The sequence below is a fragment of the Oncorhynchus gorbuscha genome, linkage group LG13 (genome assembly GCF_021184085.1).
Source record: "Oncorhynchus gorbuscha isolate QuinsamMale2020 ecotype Even-year linkage group LG13, OgorEven_v1.0, whole genome shotgun sequence".
Classification (NCBI taxonomy): Eukaryota; Metazoa; Chordata; class Actinopteri; order Salmoniformes; family Salmonidae; genus Oncorhynchus; species Oncorhynchus gorbuscha.
Window position 1 is genome coordinate 54,183,268 of NC_060185.1, and position 14,497 is coordinate 54,197,764.

General features: G+C 43.8%; 1 protein-coding gene across 1 annotated transcript; it reads right to left on the bottom strand.

The window, feature by feature from the left end:
• Nucleotides 1-587: 587 nt before the first annotated feature.
• Nucleotides 588-14,470, bottom strand: LOC123993169 (presenilins-associated rhomboid-like protein, mitochondrial). Its single transcript, XM_046295025.1, has 10 exons — nucleotides 14,248-14,470; nucleotides 10,135-10,354; nucleotides 9,811-9,951; nucleotides 9,101-9,149; nucleotides 8,632-8,727; nucleotides 7,998-8,147; nucleotides 7,815-7,885; nucleotides 7,635-7,736; nucleotides 1,869-1,966; nucleotides 588-1,398 (listed from the first exon to the last, which is right to left on the bottom strand). The coding sequence occupies exons 1-10, from the start codon at nucleotides 14,316-14,318 to the stop codon at nucleotides 1,275-1,277; spliced, it is 1,122 nt and encodes a 373-aa protein (XP_046150981.1). The 5' UTR covers nucleotides 14,319-14,470; the 3' UTR covers nucleotides 588-1,274.
• Between the last annotated feature and the right edge of the window lie 27 nt (nucleotides 14,471-14,497).

Sequence of the window (14,497 nt, forward strand, 5' to 3'; positions counted from 1 at the left end):
GCTATATCCCAGTTGGCAAAACTGGTTGCACCGTCGTCAATATGATGTATTTTATGTCATCATGGTCAGATTGTATGATGGTTGTACAAAGACGTTTTGTTAAAGTATTTTCCTGGTTGTTAAAACCACGTTATCTGAACTACCGACATATAGTGCCAATACCCTTTGACTTATTCCACATTTTGTTGTATAGTTTTACAGCTTAGTTAATGGTTTACTGGTGAAAGACTGAAGAGGGAGCAGTCCATCACCTTTCTCAGTTTGATAGACATGAGACTCTTTTAGTGAAATAGTAAAGACAATCCGTGAAAGCGGGGCCTCACGATCCTTCTGAATTTTTGGGTTTTAAGCAGGAGGTGTCAGAAAAGTTACCACAGTGATAACTGGCTTCTGGCGGCCAAGCGTTCATAGCGACGTCGCTTTTTGATCCTTCGATGTCGGCTCTTCCCATCATTGTGAAGCAGAATTCACCAAGCGTTGGATTGTTCACCCACTAATAGGGAACGTGAGCTGGGGTTAGACCGTTGTGAGACAGGTTAGTTTTACCCTACTGTACATATGGAAATAAATCCAAGTAGAGCTATAGCTTGGAGCAAGACAAATACACATTTTATTTGAATCAAATAAACTAAACGTTTTCTTTAATCTACAACAAATATTCCTGTACACACACTGAGTCTACAAAACATTAACACCTGCTCTTTGCAGGGACCAGTGAATAATGAGTGCCTTTGAATATAGACTTCATCATATAAAAACACATGTAGATGTGATATCGGTTTTGACATTGTAGCTCCCTAGCCATCCCCTGTACTGACAGTGGGAGGGGTTTCGTATCTTAGGGTTTAAACCTCCACCTCAGCATTTGGGGAGATGATGACGACCTGTAGGCTCCTGGGTCCGTATTCACATATAATCTTACGGATTATGATGTAAAAAGGTTCAACTAATTATAGATCAACACTTTATTGAGTTACACTAGGGCCTGTATTCACAATATGTCCCCATTGTGTCCTCTCTTCTCTCACAAACACATAAAAGCATGATTAACACAAAAGCCCTGCATTATTTTGTAGTATGTGTGTATAAGTGAGTGAGAGAGAGAGTACTGAATACAGATGGCATTTACATGTGTGAGTGTGAGAGACAAACATAGAGCTTGTGTCTGTGTGGGGTAAATGGAGAGTTTGGCTTTGGTTTGTGTGGCCAGCAAGGCTGTTGATACTATTGACAATCTTCTGCCATCCATATGCATTCACACAGTACAGTGCGCTCTACAGGGGGCCGCTGCCACCGTTTCCTCCCCCACCAGGACCCTTCGTCCTAAGGTCGTGCCACACCTTAACTAGAGGCTCGCGATTCTTCCATATCAGCTCGTGGCCATACATGATGTACCAGCTACAAAAAAAAGGAGAGAGAGAATAGGTGAGGAACATATAGAGATAGGAAGAGAGGTAGAATGACAGAGTTTAAACGAGAATACAATAACATATCTTAATTTGTCAATTTGGGCTGTCTTGGTACCCGATCCAATACCACACATGTACACGATAGGTTGGGAGCAGTATGGGGTAAGAGAAGAAGAGTGGTCACCCCTGGAGCAGTTTTTAGAGGGTGTGGGGGTAGAGGATTAAGTGACACCCAAACAAAAAACGGCAGAGCCGGGGTATTGTGGAGAAAATGGTCAAAGACAGCTAGCTTGATTAGATGTTGAGATGTTTTGTTGCTGCCCTGTGCAAGTCATTTTAATGGGGATGAGTGTGTGAGAGAGTAATTGAATAAGTGAATGAGAGCAGACAGACAGATGGACTTGAAGCTGACTTGCATGCCAAAAGGTTTTCCGCCTAGCTGAACAGAGTGAGACTTACATGCCAAAAAGAGCTCCGCCGAGATGGGCCGCGTGGTCGAAGTAACGCCATCCTAAAACTAGGCCAGCTGTGTCGATAGCTACTATGGCTTTCAATGCCTGGACAGGAGAAGAGAAAACAGATGGTGTGAATAAACAGGACAACAAATAACTTCCTGGACTCACACTTACATTTTAGTCATTTAGCAGACATGCTTATCCGGAGCATTCATCTTAAAACAGCTAGGAGGGACAAGCACAGAACACAGTAATAGTAAGTACATTTTCCCCAATGAAGTAGCTATCAGTAAAGTCAGAGCTACTAAGGGGGAGAAAAAATACATTTTTATTTATTTGGGAATATTTAAGATACACTTTTGCCAAGAATCAGTGATCCAAGTCTTGAGAGCTCTCCTGGTGTGTGTATCCTTCAAACAGCATGCTTGATGGCAAACACACCAATACAGCCGTGAATAGGGCACGACAAAGCCAATTCTCCCTCAGGAAACTAAAAAGATTTGGCAAGGGTCCGGAGATCCTCAAAAGGTTCTACAGCTGCAACATGGAGAGCATCCTGACCGGTTGCATCGCTGCCTGGTACGGCAATTGCTCGGCCTCCGACCGCAAGGCACTTCAGAGGGTAGTGTTTACGGCCCAGTACATCACTGGGGCTAAGTTGCCTGTCATCCAGGACCTCTACACCAGGCGGTGACAGAGGAAGGCCCTAAAAATTGTCAAAGACCCCAGCCACCCCAGTCATAGACTGTTCTCTCTACTACCGCATGGCAAGCGGTACCGGAGTGCCAAGTCTAGGACAAAAAGGATTCTCAAGAGTTTTTACACCCAAGCCATAAGACTCCTGAACAGGTAACCAAATGGTTACCCGGACTATTTGCATTGTGTGCCCCCCCCAACCCCTCTTTTACGCTGCTGCTACCCTCTGTTAATCTTATATGCATAGTCACTTTAACTATACATTCATGTACATACTACCTAAATTGGCCCAACCAACCAGTGCTCCCGCACATTGGCTAACCGGGCTATCTGCAGTGTGTCCCACACACCCACCACCCCCCCTTTTTATGCTTCTGCTACTCTCTGTTCATCATATGCATAGTCACTTTAACGATACCTACATGTACATACTACCTCAATAAGCCTGACTAACAGGTCTCTGTATATAGCCTTGCTACTCTTTTTTTCAAATGTCTTTTTACTGTTGTTTTATTTATTTTACTTACCTACACACATCTTTTTTTTCCACCATAAACTGATTTGATTTGATGTGCACAATGGGTCACATAAGACACCCTACTAAAGGCATTTAACAAAAGCCACAATAAGACCAAATACTAATTGTCAAAACACATACCAAATCAGACATGCAAACATACATCGTAACAAAAATCTGAAATACCAAGAATACTAAATCCCCAAGTAGCATAAAGGTGTGCAAAATGCATACGAAGGACAGTTTGACTACGTTCCAATTCTGTACCCTTCTCCTGAACTGTACACATGTACACTCTAGTGATGAGGGGGAAGAAAAATAGATATGTACACTGAACAAAAATATGAACGTAATATGCAATCATTTCAATGAGTTACAGGTTCATATAAGGAAATCAGTCAGCTGAAATAAATTCATTAGGCCCTAATCAATGGATTCACGTGACTGGGCAGGGGCGCAGCCATCAGTGGGTATCACTTGAGAGCCAGGCCCAGCCATTAAGAATGAGTATTTCCCCACAAAAGGGCTTTATTACAGACAAAAAAATACTCCTCAGTTTCATCAGCTGTTTGGGTGGCTGGTCTCAAGAGCTCGCAGGTGAAGAAGCAAAATGTGGAGGTCCTGGGATGGCAGTCACACGTGGTCTGCGGTTGTGAGGCTGGTTGAACGTACTGCCTCTAAATTTACGTTGGAGGCGGTTTATGGTAGAGAAATGAACAAAATTATGTTTGTCCCCAGCAGAAGGTGCACCTGTGTAATGATCATGCTGTTTAATCAGCTTCTTGATCTGCTACACCTGTCAGGTGAATGGATTAATTTGGCAAAGGAGAAATGCTCACTAACAGGGATGTAAACAAATTTGTGCACAAAATGAGAGAAATAAGCTTTTTGCGCATATGGAACATTTCTGGGATCTTTTATTTCACTTATAGTTCCTCTTATTTCACCATGAAACATGGGACAAACACTTTACATTTTGTATTTATATTTTTGTTCAGTATAGCTCAATATCACCATTTTAATTTTTGCATTAGTTTCCTGTACCTGTACCAAAATTCCAGTAATTTTCCTTCATAGCCGTTTCTCCATCTTTTAAATAGGGAACCAGCATTTGTGATTTCAGCACTTTTATTTCCATGACTGATCAAAATGTATTTTCTGATGGCTCTCTTGTCCTTATGCAGCAGAAATATGTTTGGAACATCGAATCGCCATAAAAACAGTATCGAGTTGCAATATATGGCATACAGTTGAAGTTGGAAGATTATATACTTAGGTTGGATTCATTAAAAATAGATTTTCAACCACTCCATTAATTTATTGTGAACAAACTATAGTTTTGGCAAGTCGATTAGGACATCTACTTTGTGCATGACAAGTCATTTTTCCAAAAATTGTTTACAGACAGATTATTTCACTGTATCACAATTCCAGTGGGTCAGAAGTTTACATACACTAAATTGACTGTGCCTTTAAACAGCTTAATATTTTGGGTCCATGGCCAGGAAACTCCCCAGACCTTAATCCCATTGAGAACTTGTGGTTAATCCTCAAGAGGCGGGTGGACAAACAACACCCACAAATTCAGACAAAGTCCAAGCATTGATTATGCAAAAATTGACTGCAATCAGTGTGTGGCCCAGAAGTTAATTGGAAGCGCAGGACAGACGGGAGACTCTGGCGGCGCAGGACAGACGGGAGACTCTGGCGGCGCAGGACAGACGGGAGACTCTGGCGGCGCAGGACAGACGGGAGACTCTGGCGGCGCAGGACAGACGGGAGACTCTGGCGGCGCAGGACAGACGGGAGACTCTGGCGGCGCAGGACAGACGGGAGACTCTGGCGGCGCAGGACAGACGGGAGACTCTGGCGGCGCAGGACAGACGGGAGACTCTGGCGGCGCAGGACAGACGGGAGACTCTGGCGGCGCAGGACAGACGGGAGACTCTGGCGGCGCAGGACAGACGGGAGACTCTGGCGGCGCAGGACAGACGGGAGACTCTGGCGGCGCAGGACAGACGGGAGACTCTGGCGGCGCAGGACAGACGGGAGACTCTGGCGGCGCAGGACAGACGGGAGACTCTGGCGGCGCAGGACAGACGGGAGACTCTGGCGGCGCAGGACAGACAAGGCGCACTGTAGGCCTGGTGCCGGCACTGGTAGTACTGGGTCGAGGACACGCACCTCAGGGCGAGTGCGGGGAGGAGTAACAGGGAGAACTGGGCTCTGGCGACACACAGGAAGCCCGGTGCGGGGCACTGCCACCGGAGGGCTGGTGCGTGGAGATGGCACCGGATAGACCGGACCGAGAAGGCTCACTGGAGATCTGGAGCACCGAGCCTGCCCAACCTTACCTGGTTGAATGCTCCCCGTAGCCAGGCCAGTGCGGTGAGGTGGAATAGCCCGTACTGGGCTGTGCAGGCGAACCGGGGATACAATACGTAAGGCTGGTGCCATGTATGCCGGCCCGAGGAGATGCACTGGAGACCAGATGCGTAGAGCCGGCTTCATGGCACCTGGCTCGATGCCCACTCTAGCCCGGCCGATACGAGGAGCTGGAATGTACCGCACCGGGCTATGCACACGCACTGGGGACACCGTGTGCTCCACCGCATAACACGGTGCCTGCACGGTACAACGCCTTCTCTCTCCACGGTAAGCACGGGGAGCTGGCGCAGGTCTCCTACCTGACTTCGCCACACTCCCCGTGTACACTCCCCCAATACATTTTTGGGGCTGCCACTCGGGCTTCCAGCCCTGCCGCCGTGCTGCTTCCTCATACCGGCGCCTCTCTGCTTTCGCTGCTTTGGGACGGCGATATTCCCCTGGCTGTGCCCAGGGTCCTTTGCCATCCAGAATCTCCTCCCAAGTCCAGAAGTCCTTTGATTGCTGCTGCTGTCTGTTACCACGCTGCTTGGTCCATTGTTGGTGGGTTATTCTGTCACGATCGTCGTATGGAGTAGACCAAAGCGCAGCGTCGTTAGAATACATTCTTCTTTATTAAATGAAGAATACGAAGAACAAAACGAATATGACGAATGTGACCTCTATATAAACAATGTGCCAACGTGCAACATAACATAGACAATAACCCACGAAATACCCAAAGAAGATGGCTGCCTAAATATGGTTCCACTTCTGACCCACTGGAAATGTGATGAAAGAAATAAAAGCTGAAACAAATTATTCTCTCGAACAGCTGATCTCTACTATTATTCTGACATTTCACATTCTTAACATAAAGTGGTGATTCTAACTGACCTAAGACTAGGATTAAATGTAAGGAATTGTAAAAAACTGAGTTTAAATCCATTTGGCTAAGGTGTATGTAAACTTCCGACTTCAACTGTAGATAGAGAAATAGTCGTAGTGTGAGTCGACCAAGCACAGGCTATTTCGATTTATTGAAACACTTTGTGTTAAACATTCCATATGTGTTATTTCATAGTTTGTCATTACTATTATTCTACAATGTAGAAAATAGTAAAAATAAAGAAAAACTCTGAAATGAGTAGGTGTGTCCAAACTTTTGACTGGGACTGTATATCGTATCGGCACCGAAGTATCATGATATTATTGTATTGTGAGGTGCCAGGCAATTCCCTGCCTTATTCCTCATACACATGAGGGGGAGGGAGTGTACTATGGTGAAAACTCCCTCCATCCATGCTTACACCAATCCAATACTTTTAAAGGGAAACTTCACAATTGTATTCATAGTCATCATCTCCAGCACCACCCTATCAACAGCGTATGTGAAAACGGTGCATTTCTATGTTTTGTAGTAAAAACGACTGAGGAAGATGAATAATACCAATGTCATTGGAAACACTTATGTGATTTTGACCAATTGTGAGCAGTGGTGGACAAAGTACTTAAGTATATTTAAAACTCAAGTATGACTTAAGTAACAAAAGTAAATGGAATTGCTAAAATGTAAAAGTATTAATAATTGCAAAATCCTTATATTATGCAAACTAGACAGCACAATTTATTTATTTGTATTTCCTATTTGCAGATAGCCAGGGGGCACACTACAACACAGACATTAATTTACAAACAAAGCATTTGTGTTTAGTGAGTCCACCAGATCAGAGGCAGTAGGGATGACCAGGGATGTTCTCTTGATAAGGGCATGAATTGGACCATTTTCCTGTCAAAATGTAACAGGCACTTTTGGGTGTCAGGGAAAATGTATGGAGTAAAAAGTACATTATTTTATTTAGGAAAGTAGTGAAGTAAAAGTTGTCAAAACTATAAATAGTGAAGTAAAGTACAGGTACACCCCAAAACTACTTAATGAATACTTTATGGTAGTTTTACTTAAGTACTTTACACCACTGGTTTTGAGTAGGCATTGTCTACTAATCTTTTTTACTACAAAACATAAAAACGTGACATTTTAACATATGCTGATGTTGGGGGTAGTTCTGGAGATGACGAATATGAAGTTGAAAATGTTCCTTTAAATCCCTGAGTGCACACTTCTGGAGATGGGTAGAAAATCAGAATGGAACTTCTGTGTGGTTAAGTGTGCTGTAAGGGTTGTTCACTCACATTGCCTGCAGAGAAAGCATACATCGGGAGGAAGATGATTGCCAGCTTAGCCTCTGGCATTTTGGTACAGACGGCAGCCAAGACTGTCATGATAGCTCCTGACTGGAGAGGACAGGAAGTGATGTCAGAAACAGGAAGTAAAGGGGAATTCCAAAAGGAGTCTAAAATGTTAGTGCTTACCGCTCCAAGAGAGGGACCCAAGCGCCCGCTGGCTGTCTTACACACATAGCTGAACATCGTAGATATAACACCTGGCAATGAGGAGATGATTGATTATTTTTCTGAAAATAAATCTGTACTTTCAGGATTAGTAATCTGTCTATTACAATCTGCCATTTGTCTCTCACACACGCGTGCTGGTACCTGCAGACACGTAGACAGCCATGAACTGCTCCCTGCCTAGCATGGAGACGATGCTGGAGGAGAAGCTCCAGAGGACGTACATGTTGGCCGCCATGTGGAAGAAGGAGTAGTGGCTGAACGTGGACAGGAGCATGGGGAAACACAGGGTTTCTGTGGATAGGGTAGAGACAGGAGGAGATGATTAGGGAAGTGTTCAATAGGAACGGGGAGGGATCTACCTGAATTTTTCCTATAAGAAATATTTTCATCGCAAAACGTTTCGCTAGGGTTTGCTACCGTGTGCACCATTTCTTATTGGACAAGTCTTTTCAGAGTATAAATCGGTCTATAGAGGCTGTATAGTTGTTAATATAATTTTTTTTATGCCGCTTTTTACTGTAGTTTTTTAATATACATGTCAAATAAACTGGATCTCTGTCAGTGTTAATAGTAATGAAGTGCCATGATTAGGGCCTCTAGTTTTACCTGACCAGGAAAAACTATAGCCTATAACAAGGGCTCCAGAGGCTCCAGATTTCCCTGGTCAGGTGAAGAAAAACTCAGGGCCCTAATCCTGACACTTATTACTATTAACACTTCCTGAGGCAGAGATCAAGTTTTGTGTGTATTTGTCATCATAGTTTCCCCTACTCACTGGAGGCAGGGTTGGATGTGAAGTATTTGATCATAGAGCGCTGGAGGGACGGCACCCTCCAACAGCAAAACACCACGGCATTAGCAGCTATGATCCCTGAGAGAGATAGGAGAGGAGTAGAAAAAGACAGAATGAATGAGAGATGAGAGATTAGTGGATAATGAAAGATGGGGGGAGGTGCTAACGGTTGGAAAAAGATGGCAGGATGTTCCCTTGAGCAAGGAACCTAAACTGCACATTGGGTGCTGCACTGCGGCTGCCCTCTGCTCCAGCCTTTCCATAATAATGTGTGATTTGAAGTGGTTGGGTACATTTCTGTCTCGTACAGACAAAAAGTAAATATTATCTTCAGTTAGAGAGGGTAGTAGTGAAAGTGACAATCATCATCTCCAAATATCTGTATCAACTAGTTGCTATCGAGAGGACACAAGAAAGAAAAAAAAAAGAATGGGCTTCAGTACAGACTAACCTGTAACAGTACGTTGTCCCTCACTCAAGCCGTTCCACCACTGGTTGATCTGTAACAGAAACAGAACCGGTCTGAAAAAACAGCCACACGTAGTGAAACCTGGGTTGTGTTCATTAGGCACTGAACAAAATAAAACTGACTGAAACAGGGAGGGACAACCTGGTCCAATAAGGAACGTACATTTTCGTTTTCTGTTGCAAAATGTTTTAAAACATTTTCTGTTGTGTGTAGTAAGGAACACGACCCAGCATAGGGAATCAACTCCCTAAGACATCAGTGTGACGACAGTTCAGCAAGAAAAGGGGGGAGCATTGCAATATTTGGCCTAGTGTGAGTGGCAAAGTCCACAACTTGGGCCAAATCAACCCTTTTCCTTATAAAACTTGAAAGAGGCCAGCACCGCAAATTCATAATTCGTCAAAATAATCACCAAAATAATTTCTCCTCGTAACCTTCAAATCCCATTCAGTTACAAATGGCGGAGAGACTATACACTTTAACCCCTGTTCCAGGGACCCTGCGCTGCTCCCAGCCTGTTGTACTGTATGTGTATGTTGTGGGGAGAGGCCGGGTAATGCGACAGCAAAATAAAAAATGTCCAGTATAATGTATCAATAAAGATGAATACAAAATAATGAGGCATGGTATAAAACATGAAAAAAAAGGATCAACCCAATATCACGCATGTTTTGACCCATCCTTCATCTCACCCATTTGCGAAGATCCCCCTGTTTCTGCGGCCGTAGTTTCTCCAGCCAGTCGGCACGGACCTCGTCAAAGTAGCTCTGGACCCGGGACTTTAGTGACTCATACTGCCAGATGGCCGCTGTGCCAAATGAACAGGCTGTAAACTAACATAGTTTTAGTCCCCCTTATTCCGTCAGTGCTGTGCTGAATTTGCCAATAGACTTACTGAGGCCTCTGTGACGGCAACAGTAATACCTGTTCAGTGTGTAACAGGTAATGCAGTTATATTGTACTGTGTTGTAGTATAGCTTATCGAATAGTGTTTGTTAAGTTAAAGAAATACCTACCCCTATTGTGAACACCAGGGGCTTGACCAGTCTGCCAAAGCTCCTGGGGTGTGTGTATGCCACTGAGGGATGAACGGGGGGAGTTGCACCCCTCTTGTGGATGAGCCCTTCACTGGGCTCTGTGTGTGAGGGCCCCGTCTCCTCTATGACCCCCTTCTTGGTCTTTGTCTCCTTCGCTGCTTTCCTGAAGCTACATCTCTGTTGAGTGTTGAGGGTGAATCTAGGGAAAAGCATAAACAGTGAAGAGTAAGAGCAAGATGATTGGTCAATTATTTAGCTATAATAACATTGAGTAAAAGGAGAAATGGTTTGAATCCTCCTTCTAGAGAAAAGAGAAGTGATCTTGAAAGTAAAAGGGAGGAACTTACTAAGTTACTCTGGATAAGAGCATCTGCTTAATCAGTGTTTTTTCATCCTGGTCCTGGAGTTATTGTTATTGCCCTAGCTCTACCCAATTCCACTAATAAAAAAGTTTGATAATGAGTGATAAGTGGAACCCGGGCTGTATTCACTAGTAACCAAATGGAGGCAAACTTAAGCAAAGGGAACGGGGAGGGACAGATCTACCCGAATTTTGTCCAATAGTAACTAGTTCTTTGCAAAACCTTCTGCAGTGTAAAACGTTTTTGCTACCGTTGTTGCTAATGAACACACCCCAGGTGTGTCGTGCTAGGGCAAAAACAAAAATGTGCAACCCTTTTGGTCCCCAGGACTAGTGGTGTAGAGTACTTAAATAAAAATACTTTAAAGTACTACTTAAGTTGTTTTTTACTTAACTACATTCCTAAAGAAAATAATGTACTTTTTACTCTGTACATTTTCCCTTATACCCAAAAGTAGTTGTTACATGTTGAATGCTTAGCAGGACAGGAAAACAGTCAATTTCACACAATTATCAAGAGAACATGTGGTCATCCCTACTGCCTCTTATCTGGGGGACTCACTAAACACAAATGCATTGTTTGCAAATGATGTCAGTGTACCCCTGGCATTCCGTACATTTGAAAAACAATAAAATGGTGCCGTCTGCTTTGCTTAATACAAGGAATTTGAAATTATTAACACTTTAGTATATTTTAGCAATTACATTTACTTTTGATACTTAAGTATACAGTGCATTTGGAAAGAATTTAGACACAGACTTTTCCAAAATGTTCTTATGTTTCAGCCTTCTTGTAACTTATTTTTTAAATTTCCCGCAATCTACACACAATTTCCCATAATGACAGAGCAAAAACTGGCTTTTAGAAAATTTTGCAAATGTATAAAAAAAAAAAACTTAAATATAACATTTACATAAGTATTCAGACCTTTGTTGAAGCACCTTTGGCAGCGATTACAGCCTCAAGTCTTCTTGGGTATGACGCTACAAGCTTGGCACACCTGTATTTGGGGAGTTTCTCCCATTCTTCTCTGCAGATCTTCTCAAGCTGTCAGGTTGGATGGGGAGCATTGCTGCACAGCTATTGTCAGGTCTCTCCAGAGATGTTCGATTGGGTTCAAGTCTGGGCTCTGGCTGGGTCACTCAAGGACATTGAGACTTGTCCCGAAGCCACTCCTACATTCTCTTGGCTGTGTGCTTAGGGTCGTTGTACTGTTGGAAGGCGAACCTCCGCCACAGTCTGAAGTCCTGAGACCTTTGGAGCAGGTTTTCATCAAGGATCTCTCTGTACTTTGCTCAGTTTATCTTTCCCTTGATCCTGACTAGTTTCCCAGTCCCTGTCGCTGAAAAACATCTCTTGCTGCCACCGCAATGCTTCACCGTAGGGATGGTGCCAGGTTTCCTCCAGAAGTGACGCGGAGTTCAAGCCAGAGTTCAATCTTGGCCAAAGAGTTCAATCTTGGTGTCATCAGACCAGAGAATCTTGTTTCTCATGATCTGAGAGTCCTTTAGGTGTATTTTGGCAAACTCCAAGCGGGGTGTTATGTGCTTTTACTGAGGAGTGGCTTCTGTCTGACCACTCTACCATAAATGCCTGATTGGCGGTAGTCCTTCTGGAAGGTTCTCCCATCTCCACAGAGAAATTCTGGAGCTCTGTCAGAGTGACCACCGGGTTCTTGGTCACCTCCCTGACAAAGGCCCTTCTCCCCCGATTGCCCAGTTTGGCCGGACGGCCAGCTCTAGGAAGAGTCTTGGTAGCCAGTCAGGGCTATGGAACCCTGACCTGTTCACTGGATGTGCTACCTTGTCCTGGACCTGCTGTTTTGGACTCTCTCTCTACCGCTCCTGCTGTCTCTAACGCTGAATGATCGGCTATGAAAAGTCGACATTTACTCCTGAGGTGCTGACCTGTTGCACCCTCTACAACCGCTGTGATTATTATTATCTGACCCTGCTGGTCATCTATGAACGTTTGAACATCTTGGCCATGTTCTGTTATAATCTCCACCTGGCACAGCTAGAAGAGGACTGGCCACCCGTCATAGTCTGGTTCCTCTCTAGGTTTCTTCCTAGGTTCTGCCCTTTCTAGGGAGTTTTTCCTAGCCACCGTGCTTCTACATCTGCATTTCCTGCTGTTTGGGGTTTTAGCCTGGGTTTCTGTACAGAACTGTGTGACATTGGCTGATGTAAAAAGGGCTTTATAAATACATTTAATTGATTGGTGGTTCCAAACTTCTCCCATTTAAGAATGGTGGAGGCCACCGTGTTCTTGGGGACCTTTAATGCTGAAGAAATGTTTTAATACCCTTTCCCAGATCTGTGCAGACACAATCCTGTCTCAGAACTCTACAGACAATTCCTTCGACCTCATGGCTTGGTTTTTGCACTGACGTGCAGTGTCAATTGTGGGACCTTATATAGACAGGTCTGTACCTCTCCAAATCACATCCAACCAATGGAATTTACCATAAGTGGACTCCAATCAAGTTGTAGAAACAGCTCAAAGATGATCAATCGAAACAGTTCTGAATACTTATGTATTTATTTATCCATTATTTTACCAGGTAAGGTGACTGAGAACACATTCTCATTTGCAGCAACAACCTGGAGAATAGTTTACAGGGGAGAGGAGAGGGATTAATGAGCCAATTGTAAACTGGGGATTATTAGGTGACCGTGATGGTTTGAGGGCCAGATTGGGAATTAGCCAGGACACCGGTGTTAACACCCCTACTCTTACAATAAGTGCCATGGGATCTTTAATGACCTCAGAGTCAGGACACCCGTTTAACATCCCGTTCGAAAGACGGCACCCTACACAGGGCAGTGTCCCCAATCACTGCCCTGGGGTATTGGGATATTTTTTTAGACCAGAGGAAAGAGTGCCTCCTACTGGCCCTCCAACACCACTTCCAGCAGTATCTGGTCTCCCATCCAGGAACTGACCAGGACCAGCCCTGCTTAGAAGCAAGCCAGCAGTGGTATGCAGGGTGGTAATGCTGCTGGCCATAATAATGTCAATAAAGCTATTTCTGTTTTATATTTTTAATACATTTTCAAAGATTTCTAAAAACCTGCTTTGTCATTATGGGGTACTGTGTGTATATATATTAAATAAAACAAAAAATAATACATTTTTGAATAAGGCTGTAATATAACGTGGGGGGAAAAGTCAAGGCGTCTGAATAATCTTCGAAAGCACTGTATTTATAACCAAATAATTTTACTCAAGTAGTATTTTACTGGGTAACTCACTTTTACTTTAAAAACTTTCTATTAAAAAGGTATCTTTACTTTTACTCAAGTTTGACAATTGGGTACTTTTACAAGCATTGCACAGGACCAGGATTAAGAGAAACTGTGCTAACTAAATTCATTCTTTCATATTTACACAGCAGAATTTGTAAACAACAAAGGACTTTTGGGTGCTCCCAAAAGATAGCTAGCTACATGGCACAGAAGAAGTCCAACTAATCAAACAATAATTCAATGGGAATACTGAGGTAACAAGCAGCCACCGATATTACTACAACTGTGGTTGCAAAGACTAGCGGACTGTGGCACCACTAGCAACGTGTCTCAAAGTGATCAGCTGTTCATCATCACGATAACCTACAGTAGCTAGCTATGGCAGCCGCTAGCTGAGTTTTAGCTATAATTTCTAGACTGACAATACATACATCAGTTGCCAAGATCTCAGCCAAGGGCAAAATACATTCCGTACACCATACCTGTTTCCTCTGGTTGCTGTACTAATGATGTCAGCCCTAGCCCATCTTAAAACGCAACCCCTCCACGCCATGTTGGTAAAACGAATGACCCCTCTTACATTCGCTACCGGGTCAACAGTCTAAAACAGCCAAACATAACTGGGTCATATGGTTAGAAGGTATCCAGCTTTTGTCAAATTTACGTCAAAAGTATAATATTTTTGCATTTTAGTTAACCCCCTACCCCTCATTCTCCTAACGTGCTACGCTA

Excerpts from the sequence above, each read along its gene's own strand:
- LOC123993169 (XM_046295025.1), bottom strand. The coding sequence starts at position 14,318 with ATGGCGTGGAGGGGTTGCGTTTTAAGATGGGCTAGGGCTGACATCATT. Across the intron at positions 10,355-14,247 it reads ACAGCAACCAGAGGAAACAG|ATTCACCCTCAACACTCAAC; the intron begins GTATGGTGTACG and ends GCTTTTCCCTAG. Across the intron at positions 9,150-9,810 it reads AGGGGGATCTTCGCAAATGG|ATCAACCAGTGGTGGAACGG; the intron begins GTGAGATGAAGG and ends TTTCTGTTACAG.